General features: G+C 47.7%; 2 protein-coding genes across 3 annotated transcripts; both read right to left on the reverse strand.

The window, feature by feature from the left end:
• Positions 1 to 667: 667 nt before the first annotated feature.
• Positions 668 to 4,060, reverse strand: LOC139044540 (granzyme H-like). Its single transcript, XM_070504166.1, has 5 exons — positions 3,752 to 4,060; positions 2,472 to 2,616; positions 1,805 to 1,940; positions 1,339 to 1,599; positions 668 to 933 (listed from the first exon to the last, which is right to left on the reverse strand). Exons 1-5 carry the CDS (start codon positions 3,804 to 3,806, stop codon positions 787 to 789), a joined length of 744 nt encoding a protein of 247 aa, XP_070360267.1. The 5' UTR covers positions 3,807 to 4,060; the 3' UTR covers positions 668 to 786.
• An 11,341-nt stretch (positions 4,061 to 15,401) lies between these two features.
• On the reverse strand, positions 15,402 to 20,198 carry LOC139044541 (granzyme B-like). 2 transcript variants are annotated; one of them, XM_070504167.1, is made up of 5 exons: positions 19,878 to 20,198; positions 18,664 to 18,811; positions 18,009 to 18,144; positions 17,544 to 17,804; positions 15,402 to 16,886 (listed from the first exon to the last, which is right to left on the reverse strand). In XM_070504167.1, the coding sequence occupies exons 1-5, from the start codon at positions 19,930 to 19,932 to the stop codon at positions 16,743 to 16,745; spliced, it is 744 nt and encodes a 247-aa protein (XP_070360268.1). In that variant the 5' UTR covers positions 19,933 to 20,198; the 3' UTR covers positions 15,402 to 16,742. The 2 variants fall into 2 exon arrangements, with proteins under 2 accessions (XP_070360268.1, XP_070360269.1); XM_070504168.1 differs by having other exon boundaries at positions 16,669 to 16,886; positions 18,724 to 18,811; positions 19,878 to 20,097.
• Positions 20,199 to 24,470: the final 4,272 nt, after the last annotated feature.

The following is a 24,470-nucleotide window of genomic DNA, read 5'->3' on the forward strand; positions in this document are numbered from 1 at the left end:
GAACTTGGTTAGGGAGATGAGAGAGAAGCTGGCTCAAAACAGCGTGGGCTAGAAGGGAAGGAAGCTGGTGGTCAGGGCAGGCAGAAGAAAAACAGACGCTGGTGTGGGACAGTCAGCCAGGGAGGAAGGTTGAGCGAGCTCAGTTCTGGGCCCAGGGTAGGGCAGGAAATGGGACCCGAGTGAGGCTGGAGGCCATCATGGCAGCATCTGAGCGTCAGAAGCTGCAGGTGGTCCTGGCTGTGGGAGAGGCTGCCCCACTGGAGACAGAAGCCCTGGAAACAGGAAACTCAGTGCCCACGGCCTGGCCCCCTGGCCTCCTGTCTCCCTGGAGTTATTCTCCTTCCACTGCCCTGCTCCTCTCTCTGCCAAATTGTCAGGGTGTCGGTGATGGTAGTTGGGTTAGAGAAGGTAAGAACTTTCTAAAGCCCAGGGAGGAACATACTTTGGGGAAGAAGTTTGTGCTATTATAATGGGCAGCCTTCAGACTCAGCCCTTGCACAGGGCTCAGCACCACAGAGCTGTGACTCAGAAAGGATACAGCATGGGGTTTAGGGGGAAGGAGAGCTGGAGGAGGAAGGAGGAATGACAGCCACAACTGACAGCAGAGGGCTGCCTGGAGCATGCTGCTGCGTGTTGAAAGTGGTTCAGTGAGTCAGTGAGACTTCAGTCACACTCGCTAGAGATCCATTTATTATGGCTCCTCAGTCCCACTGCCTGCCCCATGGGATTCCTGCCTCTGCCCCAGAAAAGGTGGTCAGGCACACAGGAAGGTCAGCATCACAGCTGCTATGAGCAGCGCTTCATTGTTGACTTTATCCAGGGCAGAAAGTGTGAGACCTTCATGAAGACACCTGGAGGGGTCCCGTTGTTTTGTCCATAGGAGAAAATACCCTGGATCAGCTTGTTACACATGAGGGGTCCTCCGGAGTCCCCCTGGGGGCAGAGAGAGGAAGGACTGAGTTGGCCTCCCTGTTGTCCTGCCCTACCCTCCAGCCCAGGGGTCAGTGGTCTGTGGGAGAGCAGGACCAGGGCAGCCTTGTCAACTCCCTCATCCCGGACTCCAGCCTGGCTCTGACTTTTCTTTGCAGCTCCACCCAGGCCAAGACTTTCTCTTCAATCCTCAGGGAAATTTGGGTGAGAACCCTGCTGTGGGGTGACTGATCCTTCCTCACCCTGCAGCCATGATCTGCTGTGGGGAAAAAAACTAAAGACTGCATTCATGGACCCAGGCTGCCCAAGCTCTCAGGCTGAGGCAAGAAGATATGGCCACTCCCATCCCCCAGAGCTCCCCATTTCCTCTCTCCCCGGGTCTGTCTCGGTGGATGCCGGAAACCTTACCTTGAAGCTGTTCTTCTTCTTCTTTGGGTCCCCTACACAAATCTGGGTGGACTGGTTGTAATGGTTGGGGAAGTGGAAGTAACAATCATCATCCTTCTGCACAGTCAGCTCCACATCCTGCAGTGTGTCGGACACTCTGTCTACTGGGGAGACTTTCCCCCAGCCGGCCACACTGCACACCTGTCTAGGCTTCACCTGGGCCTTGCCCCTGCGCAGGCTGAGGGGCCGCACAGCTGAAGTCAGCTTGGCCCTTCTCTCCAGCTGATGGGAAGAGGCAAGATAGTCCAGCTCAGTTTCTGGCCTCCTGGGCCTGGACACCACAATGGGGCTGCACTGACTTCCCCCTCCCCTGAGCCACTGGGACTAGGCAGGTGACCGGGATGGGAAGGAGGGGAGGGACAGGTCCCAGTGGGAGGGGAAGCAATCTTGACCCAGGACAGCAAGAGCAGCGGGGAGGTTCCCTTACCTTTAGTAACATGATGTCGTTGGCGAAGTTCTTAGAATTATAGTCTGGGTGGCGTATGGCTTGTCTCACAGTGATGACTTGCTGGGTCTTCTCCTGCTTCCGGATGTTGTGGGCCCCAAGAGTGACATTCATTAATCTGCATAGAAAGTAGAGTGAGGTGGTGGGGTGCATGGAATCAAAAGAGATCGATTCCTGGAGCCATGAAGGGCGGGTGACGTGGGGCAGGGCAGGGCTGCAGCCAGTGGAAATCGAAACAGGAGGAGGACTGGGCACTGAGTGACTGTGTCCCCTGTGCTTCTCAATGACGTTGAGGGTAGGTCACCTGGATGCTTTCTCTAGCCCTCAAGTCATATTGTGAAAATTCTCTGAATTCGCATTTTGACCCTGATGCATGATTTCATCCTCCCCATCTGCTTTATTTGGCCAGTGTGGTGTCTCTCCTCAACAGGACCACTTGCTCTTACCTCAGACCCTCTGACCCCAAAGCTTACCCGTCCTGTTTCTCACTTTCCATCACCCAGTCATGCTCTCAGATGGCTCCTCTCATAGGATCTCACGGCCTTGAGTTAACAGGAGTCAGGGGAGCTCCCCTGGGCTGCGGGCCCTGGGCAGAGGACAGGGCTCCCTATAGGGGTCTCAGGAGGTGTCAGTTGTCTGTGGCCCTCACCTTCCCTGGCAGTGAGCAGCCGTCAGAACAAAGTCCTCTCGCACGAGGACACCGCCACACCTCCTTTTGTTCTCAAGCAGAAACTGAACAAATGCCATGTAGGGGCGGGAGTGGGGCTTGGCCTCATGTCCTCCGATGATGTCCTCTGAAAGAAAAGACTGGAAGATGGGCTTTCTGGGAGCGGCTGTGGTCAGGAGGGAAGGTTCTGGAAGGTGATGATTGAGGGTAGTGTCTACAGTGCCGTGCGGACACCGGGGAGAGTCCTCCCAGGTTCTCCTAGTAGGAGAATAACCTTTTCTGAATGTCAAGCCTCAGAACCTCTTGTGAGAAAAGGGAGGACAGTATCTGTTGTCCCTGAACTACTTCAGACCATACATGGAGGAGATCAGAGCTGTCTTCACAATGGAGGAGCCCAGAGGATCGTGGACAGGCCTCTGCTATGCCTTCTGTCTTAGTGCGTCTCCCAAGCCTGCTGAGCCTCTGCTAATGTGTCAACTGGTACCCTATCTAATAATCTATCCGTGAGCTTATGGCATTGGATTTTCTACAACCCTAATGTCCGAGGGTCTAACCCATCCTAGGATCTCAGTAGACATTTTCTGCCTGCATGAATGAACATCCTTCACTTAGCTTTAGGCTGAAGTTTGGTGGAAATCGTGCTGGTGGAATTGAAGGCCATTGGCCTGGAGAGGGGACACTGTGTGGAGCAGCCAAAGGCCTGAGATGGCAGGGGGAGGTGGGGCTGAAAATGTACTGCCCAGGACCACGTCAGAGCCACGCCAACGGGGCGCCCTGCATGCAGTGATCCAGCCCCTTCAGAGATCAGCTGCTCCCTGGGCTTCTCTCCTCGGCGGGGGTGAGTGGGTGAAGTTACCAGGAAATGAAACCGAATCTTAAGCTGGGTCCAGGACAACTCTCATTACTGCAACCGATTTTTCTGACCTGCCCTTTCTTGGTTGGAGTGAGGGATTTTAATTACTTGTCATTTGTAGCTTCCCGTCATCTGCCAAATGCCTTTCTGTGAACAATCCATTTCCCAGGTGATAAGAGAGAGGCTCACATACTAAACCTTCTAGTGAACACCCTTCCTTCCTGCCATCCTTTCTGAGTGTCTATGCAGCATCAGACTTGTTAGTGTAGGTTTGGGATGGAGGCTGAGGTCTAGAAGGTTCTTCGACTCAAACTGAGGAAAATCCCTGACTGTGCTGGGCAGAAGGGTGAGGAGTCCAGAGGGTTTTGTGAGATGGGCTGGGGTTTCTGGAATGGGGATGGTCACTCACCTGTCCCAGCCTCAGGAGGCAGAAGAAACGCTAACAAAAGCAGGAGTGGCCGCATCTTTCCCGAAGGTCTGCCAGGGTCACAGCTGCCGGTGTTACTTCTTTTCAGACACACAGTCCCCAAGGTGAAGGCAGGAGTGGTGGCTCAAGACCTCGCAGACCTCCTAGACCTTTGCTCCTCTGATTTTCTTCTGTCATCTGCAATGTGGTTTGTCAAAGTTCTCTGGATTGGCTTAGGTGACAGTAGCACTGTCACCAACCACACTTGCACTCCCAGTGCTGAGTCACAACGTGAAAGCAAGAAGAAAGAACAAGAAAGTGAAGCCTGTGCTGCAGCCAGCAGAGGAGCTGGACTCCAGAAGCCCCTCACTGACTGAATCTAGAATGTCTCCATTTCTCAGCTCTTGGCTCTTTTTCCATCCTGATGAAGTTATGAATAACTATTTAGGAAGCTAGGTCCAAGGAGATGAGTGAGATGTCTCCTGCCCTTGAGAATATGGTGGTCGCCTTGAGTAGACTGAGAATCTGTGGTTAGTGTGTAGGCCAGTAGGGGCTGTGGTGGGGGTCTGCTTGGTGGTTGGAGATAGATTCTGGACCTTCCTTAGGGGCATGTAGTGCTGGACACACGCAGACACCCACAGTGGTGGTAACCTCACTGCCTCACTGACCACAAGTTCAGCTTCCTATTTTGGAATATTTAGAATCCCCTCTTTAAATGTAAATATCCTGTGACAAAGAGAGCTTCCTTTATCTCACAGTTTTGAATAAAATCCTGGACTTGATATTCATGGGACTAAAACAAACCATCATTGCGTCCATCAGAATTGAATGCCTAAGTGGTTTATTCTTGAGTCATTGAGCACCCCTAGACCTGAGGGGGGGATTGTTCCACCCCAATCGGAGTGTCTGTTTTCTGAGGAGAGAGTTCCCCTAGAGAAATGCTGGTTACTGATGTCAGATGGGAAAATGGATGCCGATCATCCTAATAATCACTATTCACTAAATAGTCTCTGTCCCGGGTCCAGTGAATCCTGGCTTTGATGTGCCTGGGCCAAAAAATTATAAATATTTTCCAACAGATTATCCCAACATCCTCTCCAGTATGATGACAGATGAGGGAGTAGTGGAAAAGAAGACATTATGAATTCTAAACAGCTAGATCCCAATTCTGTTAAAGCAACAGAATGTTATGAAGACACAGAAAAAGAGGGGAAGGCAGCCTGCTTAAGGACTAATGATGATGATCTCGGGGTGGTGATATTCTTGGGAATTTTAACCTTCTTGTTTGTCTGTTCTTCCTTTAACTGTCCTTCTGTGATGAACATGTGTTACTTTTCCACCCAGTAAACATTGTCCCGTAGTTGAAGCACGCTCATCAATGGCAAACATTCAGCAGACGACGTCTTTCTAGTCCAGCCTTCTCTAAGGTGGATAATTTAAAAATGAGTTTACCTTTCTCAATCCATTCTTATATACAAGATTCAGAGATTGTTGACAAATTTACTCCATACGCTATAGGCTCTAGGACATGTTGGTGAATAAAGAAAGAATTAATGATTTCCACTCTAAAGATGGAAGTTTAGTGAGTCCCTGGCAGCCTCCCCTCCATCCTCCTCTACCCAGTGCGTTTCTGGCTTCTGTCCCAGAGAAGATGGATGGATGAATCCTGGAGGCAATTTTTCCTCAGAGTAGAAAGCTCGAGGTCCTGGTGTGGACAGGTGGGTGTTTCTCATTCTTTTTTCCAAAGGAGACCATGTCCTGGGCCACCTTGTTTCTCACAAGGGAGCCACTGGCCTCCCCCTGTGGGCAGGGGAGGAGGGGCTGGGCTGGGGCTTCTCCTGCTCCTCCTCTCCCTTATGCCCTGCAGTTGAGTGGTCTCTGTTTGGGGGCTGTGAGTGAGATGTGGGCCAGGACAGCCTTTGTGGCCTTCCTCGGTTCTGGGGCCCCAGCCTGGCCCTGACAATTCCCTTCTTTTTCTCCCCCAGGAAGACTTTGCCTATAATTGGCTGTGTGACCGGCTCCTATCCCTGCAGGGTGACAGGACCACAGATTGATTTGGTGACCAGGCTGAGTACATAAGGAGATAGCTAGTTCTGTCTGCCCCAGATCTCCTCAAGCTTGGCTGTACCCCAGGCTGTGCGGGGACAGTGCCAGGGATCTCACCTTAAAAAGAGTCTTACTCTTTGTTGCATCCCCCACACCTATCTGGGTGACGGTGTTGTAATGGCCTTCGTAGTGAGAGATGCACTGCTTATCCCTGAGGATATCAAGCTCTACTTCCCACAGTTTTATGGCCGAGGGAGTACTCCCACCAAGGTGCTCCCAGTCAGCCACACTGCACATCGTCCTTGGCTTTGCCAGTTCTCTCTTCCTGGGCAGCCTGAAGGGGCTCACAAAGGCAGTCAGGTTGGCCTTCTTCTTCAAGCTGAAGGCAGAGGAAAGGAATTCACAAAGACTCCAGGGACCATCATGGGGTTGCCTTCTCCACTGCACGGAGACAAGTATAGGGGTCATGCTGGGAAAGAGGGAGGGATGGAGGTCGTGGAGGATGCAATAACCTCTGGATTAAAGTATGCAAGAACCAGTGGGGCCATGTGCCCTACCATTAGTAACACAATGTCCTTGGAGAAATTCTTAGGCTTGTAGTCTGGGTGGGGGATGGCTCCTCTCACAGGGATGACCTGCTGGGTCCTCTTCTGCTCCTGGATGTTGTGGAGCCTCAGAGTGAAGTGGGTTAAGCTTCACAGAGCAAAGTGGGACGTGCAGTCACAGGAGATGCACCCCAGGAGCCATGAAGGAGGCAGGACGACTTGGGACACGGCAGGACTGGAGTGGGGAGGAATTACAGGGGTGGGGCCCTGGGGCTGAGCATCCCCGTGTCCTCTGCTTCTTGACATTCCATGCTGGGTGGCAGTTCCTGGAGCAGACTCTGGGTGCTCACCAAGGTATAGAGGTTGCCTGTGTCTAATCAAAACCTTGAATTTCTCCCCTGTGCACTCTGGGCATGGAGCACAACCTCAGCCTCCTCCCAATGCCGCCTTTCGACCAGCCTGTCTCTTCAACAGGCCCCTTGCACTGACCTGTCCCTTTCTCCCCAAAGCTTCCCTGTCCTCTGAAGGGCTCTTCTGTGTTACCTGGTGGCCCAGCTCTGCAGCCCCTGAGAAGGCAGTTCTCTGTGAAGTGTGGGCAGATGGGTGGGGCCACACGCTGCTCCTCACCTTCCTCAGCAGCGAGTGGCTGCTGTCAGCACAAAGTCCTCACACACAAGGAACCCCCCGCCCCCCGCAGCTTTTTCTTTTCTCTGGAGTCTGGATCAGAGGAAATGCCAGATACGGACAAGAATAAGGATTGGCCTCATGGCCCCTGATGATTTTCCCTGAAAGAAGAATTCTACCCTGCTTGCCGTGCTCATGGAGTCACAGGCTGGAGCAGGGAACTGAGGACAAAGGAGAGCAGGGTGGGAAGGAGTTGGAGGGCAGATCCTGGGGTCTGTAGCAGCCAGAAGCAACCAAGACGGGGGTCCTACAGGTTCCTGGGGTGGCAACCCTGGCTTGCCTAGTGACCCTCCAGACTCAGATTCTCTCTCTGACAAAGAGAAGAGCAGTCCTCATTCCTTAATTCCTCCTGCAGACACATGTGTGGCAGACAGGAACGGTGTTTGGAACAAAAGATGAAGGCCCAGTGGATCCTGGAAAACCTTTTTCCTTACATTCTCTGGGTCCTTTCCTCCCTCTCTTCTTTTCCAGACCTCACTGGGCTGCTGGTCTGTAATATTTGGAACATGAGCTCAAGATCCTGGGTTGTGTTTGCTCTGTATCTGCTTGAGCCTGACAGGTCATAGGTGCCCAGTAAGTGTCTTGTCTGCCCAAAGGAATGGTTCCCAGTTAGCCTCTGAGGAGGGTAGGTTGGGATAGTCCTGGTAGGTTCTGAGCAGCAGGCACGATGGAGCTGCCAAAGCTGCTGTGCCCATTGACTGAAAATTTACCAGAGAGACCTTGAGAGTGAACCAGCCGAACATCAGTGTTAAGGGAAATGGGATCCTGCCAGCTCTGGGATCAACTGGATCCTTAGCTTCTTTCCTGGGCAGCATTGGAGTGACAAAGCTTGGAGAAGGCAGTGGAACTGGAGGATAGATTTTAGGATATTGAGTTAGAAAGCTAGTGGGTCCTACTTTGATTTCAGAAGTCAGACCCTTTCTCCAAGCTTCCCTTTCCTTGAGAATTAATTATTTCTCATTCCCTTCTTCCAACCCCCTTCCAGTTGCCTTTGTAAAAGAACCCACTTTGCAGATGACAAGGGTAGGGCCTGGGGAGGAACAGCACCTGCTGGACCTCATGGAGAACAGCGTTCTGCCCTGCCATTCCTGCTGAGTTTTCATCATGCATCAGCTTTGCTGGTGTTTGCTGGAGGTTGGACATGGAGTTCAGAATTTCCTGGGATGGACCAGCACTAAGATGTGTCTGAGTGCAGTGTCTGAGCAGGGCTGAGCCTGTGTGGGATATGCTCTGCATCTGTTGGTGGGAACAGTCACTCACCTGCCTCTCTCCTGTGGAACAGAAGACACACCACCAGGAATGGCAGTGGTGACATGTCCACAGGAAGTTTGTCCAGGTCACAGCTGCTGGTGCTTCCTCCTTGTCATCTAACTCCAAGTATCTCCTCAGTGTTGTGGCCTTTATCATATAAGTTTCCCTTTGAATGCCTCACACTGCTGTCTGATCAAGTCCTCGAGCCTGAGTGGAGCAAGAGCTTATCACTCACCACACAAGCACTCGTAGCTCTTGTCTCAGTGCTGACCATACCCACAGAAAGCAGGAACTGCTGGCTGCTCTCAGGATGGTTGGGGATGTTGATCAGCCAGTAGCAGGTCCCTGAGCCCCAGCAACCTGTGATGATAGATCCAACACTATCTTCACTTCCTTGGCTTTCTTTGGACATAATTATTGAGGATGATCATTATGGAAGCCCCTTTCTGTGTGAGACATGGGGGCATTGAGATGAGATTCCTTGCTTCTGATAGGAAGCCAAAGCCATCAGTGATCAGATAATGCTGGTGTAAGCCATGGTCAGAGGCATTTACAGATGGAGTGGCAGTATTGCTCAAGAGGGCTGGTTCCAGTTACTGAAGATTGAGTGGTTCAAAACAACAAACTACATTGCTTTTGCCCACAAATCTGCTTTTTGGTCAGCTTTTAGTGTGGACAGCTCCCCTCTGCTCCCCTTGGTGTCAGCAGAGGATTGATGCCCGGAGGCCAGAATCACATGAAGGCTCGCTCACACATGCCCAGTGATTGGTCCTGGCTGTCCACAAGCCACGTCGCTTCCTCTTCATGAGGGCCTCTTAAGTAGTCTCTGTGCATGGGACTGTCGGGTCTTCCTCACGATGTGATGCTTGGCTTCCCCAGGGTGAGCATCTCCTAAAAAGCGAGCCAGGCAGAAGCTGTGTTCTTTTTCTTTCCTAGACTTTGAAGTCATCATGCATCCATTCTACCCTATTTCACTGCTTGGGGCAATCAAAAGGCACCCCTGGCCCCAATTAAATAGGAAAGGGCACAGACCCCGCCTGTGAGTGGGAGGAGGGTTGCGGTCCTGTAGGAAAAGCCTGTGGCATGGGAGATATACAGTGGCAGTCCCAGCAAAGCACCATCTGTCACGCTGCTTTATGTGTCTGTAGAGTTGGTCAGAGACTCTGATCTGTATAAGACCAGGTCACAGCCTTTGATCGGCTAGAGTCTGCTTGTCCGAATCTCGTGTTCTGAGCATGGATGATTGTTGGTTCTGCCCAAAGTTATTGTCCTTAATGAATTACTGATACCATGTGAAATGAGAATGGATGCTAGGCAGCTAAAGCAGTATTTTCACACCACTGCCCAGAGAACGACATTTCTGATATCCTGGTATCATTTTCTAAATGAGTTATCTTGATTATCTCCCCATGATGGAAAGAGAGGAGTGAGTCATGGAATTGAAAATAGTGTTGATTCTTAACATGTTGATCCCAATTCTCTTAAAAAACCACAGATTCTTAGTTAAAGAAACAGAGCACAATGCCAATGGTGAGTCTGGCAGGGGAGCCACAGTGAACTAGAACGAGTCATTCAAGTCATGCCTGTGTGGGGTGGGGAAGGTGTTCAAGTCAGGCCTCCCTCCTGTGTGGACACCCTCGTCACCTCACGTTGGCTCAGACACCCTGCACTGGGCAACACAGCTTGGGGTGTTAGACCACTTGTGAGGTGAGGATGGCAGCCCAGTGCAGGGAGTGGATGCCCAAGTGGGGTGAGGAGGGTGTTCACAGTAGGGGCTGGCCTAGTAGGTGGTATCAGAGCTCAAGTGGGGAGACAGACAGTGGGGCAGGCTGGTGCAATTTGTCAGAGCAGGCTGATTAGGGTCAAGTGGGCTTTGGTATGAAGGGGCTGCTGATGTGGAGTGTCTGAGCCTGCATGGAGCAAGGAGGGGACCCACATAGGGGACGATGGGGATGTGGGAGATTTGTTATGTAAATCTCTGTGGGGATTAATCAAATAAGTAAACATGTCAATGCTAATGATTAGATGTCTAAAGATTAGATGGTATTGATGGTGTCAGTGTTAGTTTCCTGGGTTTGATGGCTGGATTGTGGTTATAGAAGAGTGTCCTTGTTTGTAGGAATTACACACTAAAGTATCTGGGAAGTGACAGAGCGCCCTGTCAGTGACTTTACTCTCATATGACTCAAGAAAACAAAAGTTCTTTGTACTGTACTTGCAGCTTCTCTGTAAGCTTGAGATTGTTTCAAAATTAGAAGGAAATCCATTGCTTTCACGTACACAAACAACCATCAGTTTGAAGATATAACCATAAAGAAAATCTATTAGTCGCAACTAAAAAACCAAGATGCTAGGAAAAGCTCATCCAGAATTGTGAAAAATCTATTCGACGAAAACTTTTAAATAGTCCTAAAAGCAGAAAAATATACGAGTTGTAGAAAGATAGCCTTAGTTCTCAGATAGGATGGATCTGTACCAAAAAGGTATAATTTCCCCCAAAGTAATATGTACAGTTAATGTGATTCCTATAAAAATATCAATTTTTTTCCTAATGCTGTACAAGTTCTAGAGAATTTCTAAATTTATCTGGAAAATAAACAAGGAAGATTAGCTAGGAAAATTGTGACAAAAAGAAAAAAGACTAGTAAGGAGAGAATTAAACTTGTCTGACATTATAAACATCTTATAAAACTTCTTTCCTGAAAATAGCGTGGCCTGACTCATGAAAAGACAGAGAGACCAAATGTAGTTTATCATAAGGTGGGATTTCAAATCACTGGCGGTTTGATGGACTTTTTAATAAATGATACTGGAACAACTAGATAGTGATTTGTCAAGAGATGAAATTGGAGCCACATTCCACGTAAACCACCAGAATAAACTCCAAATAGATAAGAGATTCAAATATACAAAAATAATACCATACATGCACTAGAAATAAATAGGGGTAAATTCCTTTTTAAACTTAGAAAAAGGAAAGCCTTTCTAGCAATGACTCTAAATCCAGAAACATTAAAGTTAAGATTGATAAATAAATTTTGATATATAAATAAAAAACTTTTTTAATTTGTATGTCAAAAAGCAGTATAGGAAAATCAAAATACAGACAGCCAACTTGTAAAAAAAAAAAAAAACTGTTGCAACATATACCACAATTAAAGAGCTAATCTATCTAATATATAAAGAAATCTGAAAATTCATAAGAAAAAGATCCAGAACCTGATAGATGAATAGGCAAAAGACAAGACAGTTCACAGTAAAATATAATTAAAACATAATGAAGTCTCAGCTTACTCAGCTTACATTAAGAGAAATGGAATGGAAAAAATAGAAATAAAAGTTCTACCAAGACACTCTATTTCATCTCACAAGTGGCCCAAAATTCTAAAATTAAAGAGCACACTCCATTGGCAAGGCTGTTTTCTTTGGATTGGTGTTGCAGGATATGTCTTTATTTTTTCTTCCATAATTTTGCTCTCATCCTATCCATGTCTTTATATTTGAGTTTCTCCTCTTAACAGAACAAAATTGGTCTTGCATTTTTAATTCAGACTGAGAATCTCTGCTCTTCAGTTGGTGTGTTTAATCTGCTTACATTTAATGCAACCACTGATAGGATTAGGTTGAAGAATATCATATTGCTATTTGATTTCTATTTGTGTGATTAATTTTTTGTTCTTCTGTCCTTCTTTTCCTGGCTTTTGTTGTATCTGATTTTGCCTTCTTTATTGGCTTTTGGTTACATCTCTATATAGTATTTTAGTGGGTACTGTAGGATTGCAATATGTTTCCTTCACATATCACAGTCTACGTTGAATTAATGTTATACCATTTCATATAAGATAATTGCAATAAAATATTTCCATTTATCCTCCCTCCCACCCTTTGAATTATTTTTGTCATACATTTTGCTACTATATTGCATAAATTCTAAAGCATTTTTGCCTTAGCCATTAATCTTCAAAAGAAATTTATATAAAGTCTTCTATATTTGGTCACATTTACACTTTTATTACTCTTTTGCCCTTCCTGCCTACACTGGGCACCATTTCCCTTCAGCCTGAGGAATTGCTTTTACTCTTTCTTGCAGTGCAGGCCCAGTGGCAACAAATTCTCATACCTTTGTTGTTCTGAAAACGTTTTTACTTTGCCTTCATTTTTCAACAATGTGTTCACTGAACACAGAGTTCCAGAAAGAGGTTGATTATTTATTTTTTCTTTCCAACCATTTAGAAATGTCATCTCCCTGTCTTCTGACTTCCATCATTTCTGATGAGAGCTTATTGCTACTCTTATTGTTGTTTCTCTTAAAATAAAGGACATTGCTTTCCTCCCTGTCTACTTTCAGCCTTTTTTCTTCATGTTTGTTTTCTTTTTTTCTGAAGAAGGTTGCCCCTGTATTGACTTCTGGGTCCATTCTCCTCCATTTTGTGTCTGTGGGATGCCTGCCACAGCATGGCTTTGTCAACAAAAATAATCCATAACCAATCTATAAATGAAAATTTGGGAGAGTTTATTCTGAGCTGAAATCTGAGGACCATGGCCCAGGGCCTTTCTTCCTGAAGGAAGAAAGGGCACCAAAGAAGTGAGGTGTACAGAGTGGTTATATACCCCCAAACAGGATGTTTCACATATGATTGAAATGTCCCTCCCACAATAGTCACAAGATTGCACTGGTGGCACAGAGCTTGATGGACACAGCAGGTAGTGGGTCTGCCATCTTGGTGGCCGCAGCAGGAAGCAAGTCTATTGTCTCAAGCTGGGTGGTCACAGGTGAGCACAGGAATCAGTTCCTAGCCTAAGGAAAGATGCTTAAGCCTTAAGGAAATGCCAATGTTGAGAGGGGGAGGGAAGTTACACCTTTATCTCAAGGGCCTTTTTTCTTGCCATAGGGAATGTCTAAAGCAGGTATACAATGCACGCTCAATGGCCACAGTCAGGCCCTTTAGGAGGAACAAGGTCAGGCCAAATTAGGTTTATACCAAATGGCTTCCTCATATGCTCCAATATATCCTATTGCTTACCATTTCTATTTGTCACCTTCATAAGCAGTGTGTAGGCCCGCGCCTGAGCTCCAAACGAGCAAACTCAGTGCCACTGAAGCAGAGTGCACAAACTGAACAACTGCACTGCCGGGTGGCCCCATATCTTTGGTTTTTACCAGTTTGACTGTTATATGCTTACATGTGGATTCCTTTGCCCTCCCCGAGGTTCACTGAGCTTCCTGAATCTGTGGATGAGGAATGTAGTCTAGCAATAGGCCTGTGATGAAAAGGAACCACTTCTTCTTTTATGCACTTCTTTTATGGTGAAATGTGTTTGTCAGACAAAAGCAGTGTTGTGTGGGATAGCAAGACAGTAAATCAACCCTGTGAGTTCTGTAAGTCCACAAAGGGGGAACCGGCAGAAGTACGGTGGTGGGCAGGAAGGCAGAGCCACCCCAAGAGAGGATCCCAAAAGAAATTAGCAAGATCTCACATTTCTTTGGGCCTCTCTCCCCCAGGAGCTGGCCTGGTGGTTCTCTCCCTGCCATCCCGGGACCCAGCTCTTCTGGTGGGTCTGGAGGGAAGGAAGGGAGATGGGGGTGGGTTTGGGTGAGTAGAGGCATTTCCTTGAGGTCATTCCAGAGATCTTTTATTGATTTCTATTTAAATTTTCATTACAGAGGTACTTGAGGAACAGAACGATTGTTTCCTCAAAGGCAGGGGTGGGGCAGGGGACACTTCCACAGACAAAGGAGATTTGAAGGAATCACCATGATTAGGGTGCTGACCCACCCCCATCCAAATGTGCCCCTGAGCAGACTTCAGCTCACCAAGCGAGGTGTTGGAATCCTTGTCACAGAATGGCTGCACAGCAGCCCAGAGGTTTTCTCTCCAGGGAGGGGTCTGAGCAGAAGCTCAGCTCTTGTTCAGGGATGCCAGGAAGTCATCACAGGGCAGGGGTTAGACCACATGTCAGGGCTCTTGCTGGCCTGGCTGTCAGGGTGCCTGGGCTCAGTCCAGGCTCTGTTCTAACTCTGTGGTCCCTTCAGTGGGACACTGCCCCCTCCTGGGACTGTGTCCCTCCCTCATCTCTCACAGGAGGAAGACCTGCAGCACGGTCCTCAAACTTGTGTCAAAACCACAGAACCATTTCCTCAAAGTACATGTTACAGTGAAACTAAATATGCATGTAGCTGGGCAACTTTTCAGATACTAGTTTTCTTTTGCTTTCAGCATTTTATTATCTGTCTTTTTCCATCAAGGAGCCAGGTTCTTAGTATGTCTTCGAAGCAGAGATATTTTTTCAGCTCCAGATCAGAAGCTGTGTGTCCTCACTGCTCTGCGCTTGTCAAAGTGCCCACAGTCATGAAGAGATTGTGTTGCTGCCTGGTTTGTGCACAACAAGGTGGGAAAGGCCATGCCTGTGAGGGTTACATGATGCCAGAATATGTACCCCTTCGGTGAGAGGGTAGTGCTGTGTGGGTTTGGAGCAGGAGCTCAGAGCTGGAACCAATGCTCAGTTCCCAGGTCCTGCCCCATATGAGCAGCAAGCCCTTGGAGAGATGGCTGCTGGGAGTGTTTCCTGAGCTGAGCCCAAGACAGGGAGATCCTCATTCAGCAAATGATCCCGTACTCTACGTGGGGGCTCCAAGTCAAATACCTCCTAAAATTGAAAAATAGGATGGTCTGGAAACTATGGATGTAGCAGTAACAATGGTTGCCTAAGAGGAGAGGCCTTTCTCCAGTTTTCCAGACCGTGTGAACCTCCCTGAATCTGGTTTGATTCTGCACAGGCAGGAGGTACAGTAACCACAGGGATCATGTTTCCGGCCAGTCCAGTTGGATGGGTGTTTAAAGTCTGACTCTAGTTGCCTTCAAGCAAGTATGTAATGCAGTTTTTCCTATGATCTGAAGCTGTACAATGACATTCCTACCTCTGACTTTAAAGGCAAATGAAGGTAAGGCTGCCCTCGCTGCCCTTCTCCCTCCCTACGGGCTGTCCTCTCCTCTAGGTGCAGAGGATGCTCCAGCGGACAGAGTGTGGGGACTTCACCCCTAGAAACTACTGACTGCTGTCATTTCCAAATCCCATGCCTGCTGTTCTAGAGTCACATGTGCTCACACTCACACGTGACCAGCAAAGAAACAGAATGCAAGTACTTTATTCCTCTGGATTTCCCACGAGATCTAGGCCATGTGCACTCGTGAGGAGGGAGAGAGGGTTACATGATTTGGGTGAAACTCCCACTGTCAGTGTCCCTCAGGTTCAGATGACAGAGTCTGTGTTAGGTCCACTGTGGATCCCCAGTGCTGGGCACTTAGGAGCTCAATCAGGGTGTGTTTGTTTATTGATGGAAAAGTGGTCCTTTCCAGTCCTACTGCAGAGAGGGTAGGGCTAACTCAAAAGGCTGAGACAGCCCTAGGTGGCCAGTGAGGGGTCTTAGCCTAGAGGCCAGCAGTGAGTAAGAGGGACAGGCTGAAAGGGACTCTGGCTATCAAGTGACCAGGTGGCCAATGCACCCTGAGCACTTCGGGGGACACTGGGCTGGATGTGAGGGGTTGAGCTGACCTTGCCAGGTGAGAGATGGGGCAGGGGCTCTGGAGAGACAGCCTGCCTGCTGTGTCCTCCATGGACCCCGCCTTCTGCCAGGACAAGCCCGGTCCTTGTTCCACTCTCTGCTAGGTCATGAGCTAGGCTGGCATCTCAGGGCAGAGGCCCTGCTGGAACCACACAGAGCTCTGGGTGTCTTAGGCAGGAGGGCTATAAGGAAGGGGCCAGCTCAGATCAGGCTTGTTTGGAGTGGACAGGAGTTGGTGGACTCAGAGAACTCTCCGTAGAAAGCAGGGATGGAGAAGAAGGGGCAGCCAGAAGACTGGAGGGCAAGCTGGGCCCCAAGGTCACAGGAGGACAGGGAGGAGATTCAGGCTGGGTGAGAACGAGGAGCTTCTCCAGAGACCCACCCTGACTCTGTGCCAGCTTCTGGCTGTGGGAGAGAAATGTCCTGCTCAGTTTGCTTCTCCCCTCCCCAGTGTGAGTGGCTGTGATGTTGAGCTGCAGCCCCAGGCTTGCCTGCTTGGTGTCCGGGACATATGGTGTCATCCCCCTTCCTCTCTGCCATCTAACATAGTGAAGGAGGTAAGAAGTTCACCCTGAGCCCCAGGACCAGAGAGGTTCATGTTTTCTCCTGATGGTGCTCAGCGTCAGCCCTAGCAGAAGGGCAGACCCAGAGAAAGATGAGGGTCAGAAGTAGCTGGGTAACAGCTTAGCTTGATGTTTGGGGGAGGTGGTGGTGGGAGGGGGAAGAGGAAGAAGCAGAAATCAACAGATTTTTGCCATCGGCCTTTTAAGCACAGAGTAGGTGCCTGTGACTGAGGGTCAGTGAACAAACAAGAAACCCGCTCTTCCCACTCAGCTAAGAGACATTTATTTAGTTATGGTGTTGTTGTGGATCAGCTCCAGAGAAGATAGGCTGATTCTCCCAGTTAGAGGCTTTTCATGGTTTTCTTTATCCAGGGCAGGAAACTCGAGACTTTGGTGAAGGCCCGTGGAGGTGTCCCATTGTTTCGTCCATAGGAGACAATGCCCTGGATCACGTTCTTACACACGAGAGGGCCCCCAGAGTCCCCCTGTGGACAGAGAGCAGGGAGGATTGAGTCTGTGCTCCCCCAGGTCCTGCCTACCTGCATCCCAAGCACACTCTCAGTGAAGGCCGCCTGGCGTGGCCTCCATGTGGGAGATCAGAGAGCAGGGCAGGCCCCTGCGGGCTCCTCAGCTGCCCAGTCCTGACCCTGGACATTGTCCCAGCTTCATTTCACTCAGGGGGCAGCTCCCTCTCCTCCACCAGGTCCCGGATCCTCTCCCATGAGGGCGCTGTGGGACTGTTATTCGGTCTACCGTTTAAGGACATGGAAGCAGGAAGGTGGGGCTGACACTCAGCATGCAGGGTAAGCCATTTAACCAAGATGGGAGCCAGCTCTGAGGAGGTACCTGGTTTGACTGCTGCACACCCAGGGAGCAGTTTTCTAATACGTGTGCCCAGCGTGGGGCAGAGTGTTGCAAATTCATCTTCCGGATGGAGCACCATGTTTGGATGCATCTCAGGCCCCGGGTAGGCTCCCAGAAGGCCTGTGACTCCCCACTCTGGCTGTTCCCCCCTTCTCTTCCCGGGAGAAAGATCAGAGTCTAGGGGGTGAAGGTGTTCCTACTGTTTGGATCTGCAGCTCCCGGATCTTCCCCAAACACCCCTCTCTCCAGAGCCGAGCTAGACAGATGCCCAGTCTCACCTTAAAGGAAGACTTCTTTTCCTTTGGGTCCCCCACGCACAGCTGAGTGGTACTATTGTAATAATTGCGTAAGTAAGATTCACACTCCCGGTCCTGCTGCACAGTCAGCTCCACCTCCTGCAGCGTGTCTGAGAAGCTGCCCATCGGGGCGACTCTCCCCCATCCGGCCACTCTGCACACCTGTCGCGGCCTCACCTGGGCCTTGGCCCTGGGCAGGCTTATGGTCCTCACAGCTGCAGTCAGCTTGGCCTTTCTCTCCAGCTGATGACAGAGGCAAGAAAGTCCAGCTAAGCCACTGGCCTCCTGGGCCTGGACACCGCGATGAGGCTGCACCGACTTCCCTCTCCCCTGAGCCACAGGGACTAGTCAGGTGGCCGGGATGGGAAGGAGGGAAGGGACAGGTCCCAGTGGGAGGGGAAACAATCTGGACCCAGGAGAGTAAGAGCAGAGGGGAGGTTCCCTTACCTTTAGTAACATGATGTCATTGGAGTAGTTCTTAGGGTTATAGTCTGGGTGTGGGATGGCTGCTTTCACAGAGAAATTCTGCTGGGTTGTCTCCTGCTTCTCGATGTCGTGGGCCCCCAGAGTCACCTTGAAAGAGCTGCACAGAAAGCAGAGTGGAGATGTAGGGGGACCTGGAGTGAAAGGAGATCCAGCCCAGGAGACATGAAGGGCAGGGCAGGCCTGGAGCTTGGGGAAATCCAAACAACCAGAGGACTGTGTACTGAGTGACTCTGTCCCTTGTGTTTCTCAATGACATTGAGGGTAGGTCACCTAGAAGTTTTCTCTTGCACTCTGGCAATATTGTGAAAATAATCTGAGTTTGCATTTTGACCCTAATGCATGATTTCATCCTCAACAGAGGCTTTATTTGGCCAGTGTGGCCTCTCTGCTCAACTCGGCCTATTGTTCTCATCTCTGATCCTCTGATCACAAAGCTTACCTGTCCTATTTCTCACTTGCAGTCACCCAGTCATGCTCTCAGATGGCTCCTCTCATGAGCTCTCATGGCCTTGAGTTCCCAGGAGCCGGGTGAGTTCCCCCAGGTTGCAGCCCTTGGGCAGAGGACAGGGGTCCCTGTAGGAATCTTAGGAGGTGCCAGTTACCTGTGGCCCCTCACCTTCCCCGGCAGTGAGCAGCCGTCAGAACAAAGTCCTGTCGCACGAGGACACCGCCGCACCTGTGCTTTTTCTCTCCAACCAGAAATTGAACCAATGCCATGTAGGGACGGGAGTGTGGCCTGGCCTCATGTCCTCCGATGATCTCCCCTGAAGGAAAAAATCTTATCTGCTTGTGTGCACCCAGTGAGTCCATCAGTCATGCATTAGCTTGACTGCTCAGTACTGCTGGGCATCTGGGAGCCTGGGATGGCCTGGAGTTGAGAGGGGCAAGAGTGGGGCTCCCTCTAGAAAAAGGAAGAAGACAGGCTTGGCCTGTGAATCTGTCTTCCACAGATAATTTGAGGAAAACATATGCGTCTTAAGGACAGCAAAGTGCTAGAGGCTCCTGAAAATTCCTCTCCTGACTTTGCTTTGTTTCAAGAGCCTTTGTAAGGCCCTGTTGTCCTGTGATGTCTGGGGTGGTGCTGCTTTCCAGTGGCCAGGACTTAAGTTTAGGGATCTAGATGTTGTCATAGCCTGTTTCCCATGGCCTGACACATAGTGGGGGCCCAAAGTTGTTTGTTGGCTGCATGAAGGAATGGCTCCCAATGGGCCTGAAGGAGAGTTTGTAGGGCCAGTGCTTATGGGATTCTGGAAAGCAGAGAAGTTCAGGTCTTCAAACAGTGGCTCCATCCTGGAAAGAAGGGAGCTGCTAAAGACCTGGGAAGAAAAGCAGAGCTGGAGAAGGGACTGAGGGGCCTTGGGACTGAGCAAGGCATCAGCAGTCCTCTGGGGACAGTGGTCCCACCAACTCCAGGGTCTGCAGAGCTCTAGACTTCTCTCCTAAGCAGACACTGAGGGGAGCATCTGTCATCCCAGACCTGGAAGCCAGGCCCACTCTGCCCTCTGCAGGGGAATTGATTATTTTCTCTTTTCTAGTTTCCCTTCCTCTGCCATGCACTTCCAGTTAAGTTCCACTTTGCAGATGGCAAACGTAGGGCCTAGGGAGGGAATAGCACCCACTGACTCTTCTTGAGAACAGCCTCCTGCCCTGCCATTCCTGCTGGTAGCTTATTCAGTGTCATACTTGGGATTCTGAGATGGGACAGGAGCTGGGATTCAGAATGTTGCTGGTGGATGGATGGATCAGGGATGTGCAGAAGGGGCAGGAGATCTGAGCCCACTGTGTTTGGGGGCAGGGGTTGGGCATCTGAGGGCGGGGATGGTCACTCACCTGCCTCTGCCCCAGGGGACAGTAAAAACGCCAGCAGGAGCAGGAGAGGCTGCATCTTTCCAGGAAGATTGCCCAGGTTGGAGAGGCTGGTGCTTCCTCCTTGCTCTCTTTTATCCCTGAGGAGAGGAAGGAGATACAGGTGGGCTCAGTGAACTCAAGTCCCCCTGTGGTGTGTGGTGCTTCATCAGAGACGGCTTTCTATGAAACCTTCCCCGCCCCCACTCTTTCTGCCTGATGACATCCTCTGGGTGGTTGTGTGATAATCAAGCAGTGACCACATGAGAGCCCACAGTGGATGACTCAGGGCGGAACAATTGTTCCAGCCTAGAGCAGGAACCCAAGGGTACAAAGTGGAGACTGTGGGCTGTGGTATCAACCAGTACAGGTATTAGAGCTCCAGAAACCTGAGTCCCCAGTCATAGAACCACCAATGCCTCATTTCCATGTTGCTAAGTCCATCAGGATGATTTCTTCAGCAGATATGTGTTTGGGCCCTTCTCTGTGCCATGACCAAACATATTGGAGATGTGTCTCCTTCCTTTAGAGAGCTGTCTGTCTGGTGGAGGAGATGGAAGCATCAGTCATCAGAGCACAGTATGGGAAGGGCCATAGCAGAGGGATGCACAAGATGAGAAGAAAGCACGGCCACCATCTACCAAATCCACGTAGCAACCCATTCGTCAGCACAGCTTCCTTCTTAGGGGATTTTTAACATCTCTTTTTAAATTACAAATGCTCAGAGTGATAGAGTCCACGTCTCTTGTCCATGTTTTAACAAAAGCGCTGCACTTGAACTTTATTGGCCTAAATTAACAAATCTTTATGACCCTAGGAATTGAACCCACTAATTGAGTTAAGCCTAGGTCAGTTTCCTTTGGGTAGGCTGGAGTCATTCCCACCCAAACCACATGGACTAAGACTGGGAAAGGGCTGAGTCCCCAAAGGAAGTTCAGATGACTAAATTGCTGATACCGTGTGAAGTGAGAAAGCTTACCAGGCAACCAAAGACCAATCATTATCCTTTCAGTATTCTGTGTTCTCCATCGAGCGAGCCACACTTCTGATGGAGCCGGCCCGGCACATCATAGACTCACATTTGCTCAACAAACTCTGCCGATGAGCTCGCTATGATGGAAGTGAAGGACTGTTGTTTCTAAACAGCCCAAGCCCAATCCTGTTCAGAGAACAACTAAGCATATCTGAGAGGTTAGGGCCTGGTGATTTAATTTCCCTCTTTACATTTTCTGTACTTTACAATTTTTCTATGAAGAATATTCTGTATCAAAATACATGATTCCAGTGTAAATATTCCTCTTATCATACCAAATACATTTATCAAACCTCTACCTCTTTGTTCCTAGCTTACCCAGTAGTAAACATTTTAAAAATAAAATCACTTTTCTGATTATAGTGGTGATAAATGTTCGTTAAGAAAATTTGGAAAGTAGAAAGGAACAATGCCACTCCTTTTCCTCTCACCAGCAGACAGCCTGTTACTATGAGCAGTGCGTTTTAAATACTTGGGATCATATTATATACACAGTACAGTTTTCTTTTATCCTCATTTAACTCTACAATTTAAGCATGTTCCTCATGCTCTTAAAAATCTGGTAGTCAATATCACTACAGTATTTATTTCCCACATACTAAAGAATTCAACATGCAACTATTTCCTAACATTGTTGGAAAATTTTAAAAATAATTTAAGCAAAGAGGAAACAATTAAAATTACCTCATTTCCCATCACTCATTGATAATCATCTTTAATGTCTTGAAGTATGATCTAACATATTTTTCTCTCGTGTGTATGCGTATTTTTTAAAACTCAAAGGGAGTTATGCTAAACATAAGTCTATGACCCTTTATTAAAAATAGAGGTGAAATTCACATAACATACAGTTAACTGTTTTAAAGTATAACTCAGTGGCATTTAGTGCATTCAAAATATTGTGCAACTACCACCTCTCCCTAGTTTTGAAACTTTTTCATCACCCAGAAGAACAACCAACCATACTGGGTAAGCTGTGGCTCCACAGCACAGTGAGTACCGAATCACTTTCCCTCCTCCCTCTCCCAGCCCCGGCTATGGATTTACATATTCTGGATACTTCATATAAAAGGAATCAAGTGGTATTTGACCTGTTGTATCTGGGTTCTTTCACTCAGCATAATGTTTTTGAGGTCCATCCAGCTGTGGCATGTATCAGTATTCATTCTTTTTATAGATAAATAATATTCCTTTGTATGCTTATACTACAATTTATCCATTCATCTGTGGGTAGACATATGGGTTTTTCCCACCTTTTGGTATTATGACTAATGCTGCTATCAATATTTGTGTATAAATTTCCATGTGGATCATGTGTTTTCCTTTCTCTTGGATGCACACCTAGGAGTGGCACTTCTAGGTCATATGGTAATCCTATGTTTACATTTTTGAGGAGCCACCAAACTTTTTCCCTCAGTGGTTGCACCATTTTACATTCCCACCAGCAATGTACAAGGCTTCCCATTTGTCCACATCTTCGCCAACACTTGTGATTTTTCTTTCTTTCTTTTTGATTATTGCCATTCAGGTTGTTATGAAGTGATATGTCACTGTGGTTTTGATTTACATTTCCTTAATAATTAATGATGTTTGTATCTTTTCCTCTGTTTGCTGGTCATTTGTATATCTTGGGAAAATGTCAGTTCAAGTCCTTTGCTCATTTCTTAATTGAGTTCTTTGTCTTTTTCTTGTTGCGCTGTAAGAGTTCTTTATATATCCTGGATACTCAACCCTTATCAGATGCATGATTCGTAAACATTTCCTCCCATTCTGTAGACTGTCTTTTCACTTTAGTGATACTACCTTTAGTACACAAAACTTTCTATTTTTTATGCAATCCAATTTATCGATTTTACCTTTTGTTGCTTGTACTTTTGGTTTCAAATCTAAGAATCTAGCATCAAATAAGAGGTCACGAAGATTTTCTCTATGTTTTCTTATAAGAGTTTTATGTTTTAAGCTGTTATATTTAGGCTGTTGATCCATTTTGAATTAATTATTGTATATGGAGTCAGGTAGGGATCCAACAACATTCTTTCCATGTAGTAATCACGTTGTACCAGTGCCATTTATTGAAGATATTATTCTTTCCCCACTGAATGGTCTTGGCACCCTTGTCAAAAATCAGTTGGCCATAGATGTTCAGGTTTGTTACTCGGTTCGCAATTCTATTCTATTGGTCTACATGTCTATCCTTATGCAGTACCACACTGTTTTCGATTTCTGTCACTTTGTAGTAAGATTGTTTTTTGGAGGAAGATTAGCCCTGAGCTAACATCCGCTGCCAATCCTCCCCCTTTTTGCTGAGGAAGACTGGCCCTGAGCTAACATCCATGCCCATCTTCCTCTACTTTATACATGGGATGCCTACCACATCATGGCTTGACAAGTGGTGTGTGGGTCCGCACCTGGGATCTGAATTGGTAAACCCCAGGACACAGAAGCAGAACATGCAAACTTAACCACCGCGCCACTGGGCTGGCTCCAGCTTTGTAGTAAGTTTTGAAACCAAGAAGTATGAGTCCTCCAACTTTGTTTTTCTTTTTCAATGTTGTTTTGGCTATTTGGGGCCCCTTGAAATTCCATATGTATTTTAGAATTGGCTTTTCCAGTTCAGCAAAAACGGCCTTTGGAATTTTGATAGAGATGACATTGACTCTGCAGATGGCTTTGAGGAGTATTGCTGTCTTAACACTGTATGTCTTCCAGTCCATGAACGTGGGATGTCTTTCTGTTTAGTTAGTCCTTCAATTTTTTCCTGCAATGTTTTGTAGTTTTCAACATATGATTTGTTCACCTCCCTGGTTAAATTTATTCCTAAATATTTTATTCTTTTAGATGCTATTGTAAATGGATTAGTTTTCTTAATTTCCTTTTTGTATTGTTCATTGCTGGTATATAGAAACGCAAGTGATCTTCTACCCTGCACAATTTTTAATATATTTATTAACTCCTATTCAGTTCCACTCCCTTTTATGTTGTTAATGTCACATATTCCATCTTTATACATGTGTGCCCATAAGTTTTACAATTATTGCTTGATGCACTTGTTATTTGATAACTATTTATTATGCATTTATGTATTTTAAACCATATAGGAAACAAAAAGAAGATTTACAAAACCAGAATAGACTAATACTACCTTTCATATTTATCTTTGTAGTTATTTTTAGCAGAGATCTTTTTTACTTCATTTGGATTCAAGTTGCCATCTAATGCCCTTGTTTCAGGCTGGAGGACTCCCTTTAGCATCTCTCGTAGGGCAGGTCTACTAATGATGAATTCCCTTAGCTTTTGTTTATCTGGGGATATCAGTATTTCTCCATTTTTTTGCAGGGCAATTTCAACAGATATAGAATTCTGGGTTGACAGGCTTTTTTTCCCTTTCATCACTTTAAATAAATCATCCCACTGCCTCCTGGCCTCCATGATTTCTGATGAGACATTGACAATCTTACTGTGAATCATCTGTCCATGATAAGTCACTTCTTCTTGCTGCTTTCTGGATTTACTCTTTGTCTTTGTCATTTGACGGTTTGACTATA

This window comes from Equus asinus, chromosome 2 (assembly GCF_041296235.1).
Source record: "Equus asinus isolate D_3611 breed Donkey chromosome 2, EquAss-T2T_v2, whole genome shotgun sequence".
NCBI classification, from domain to species: Eukaryota; Metazoa; Chordata; class Mammalia; order Perissodactyla; family Equidae; genus Equus; species Equus asinus.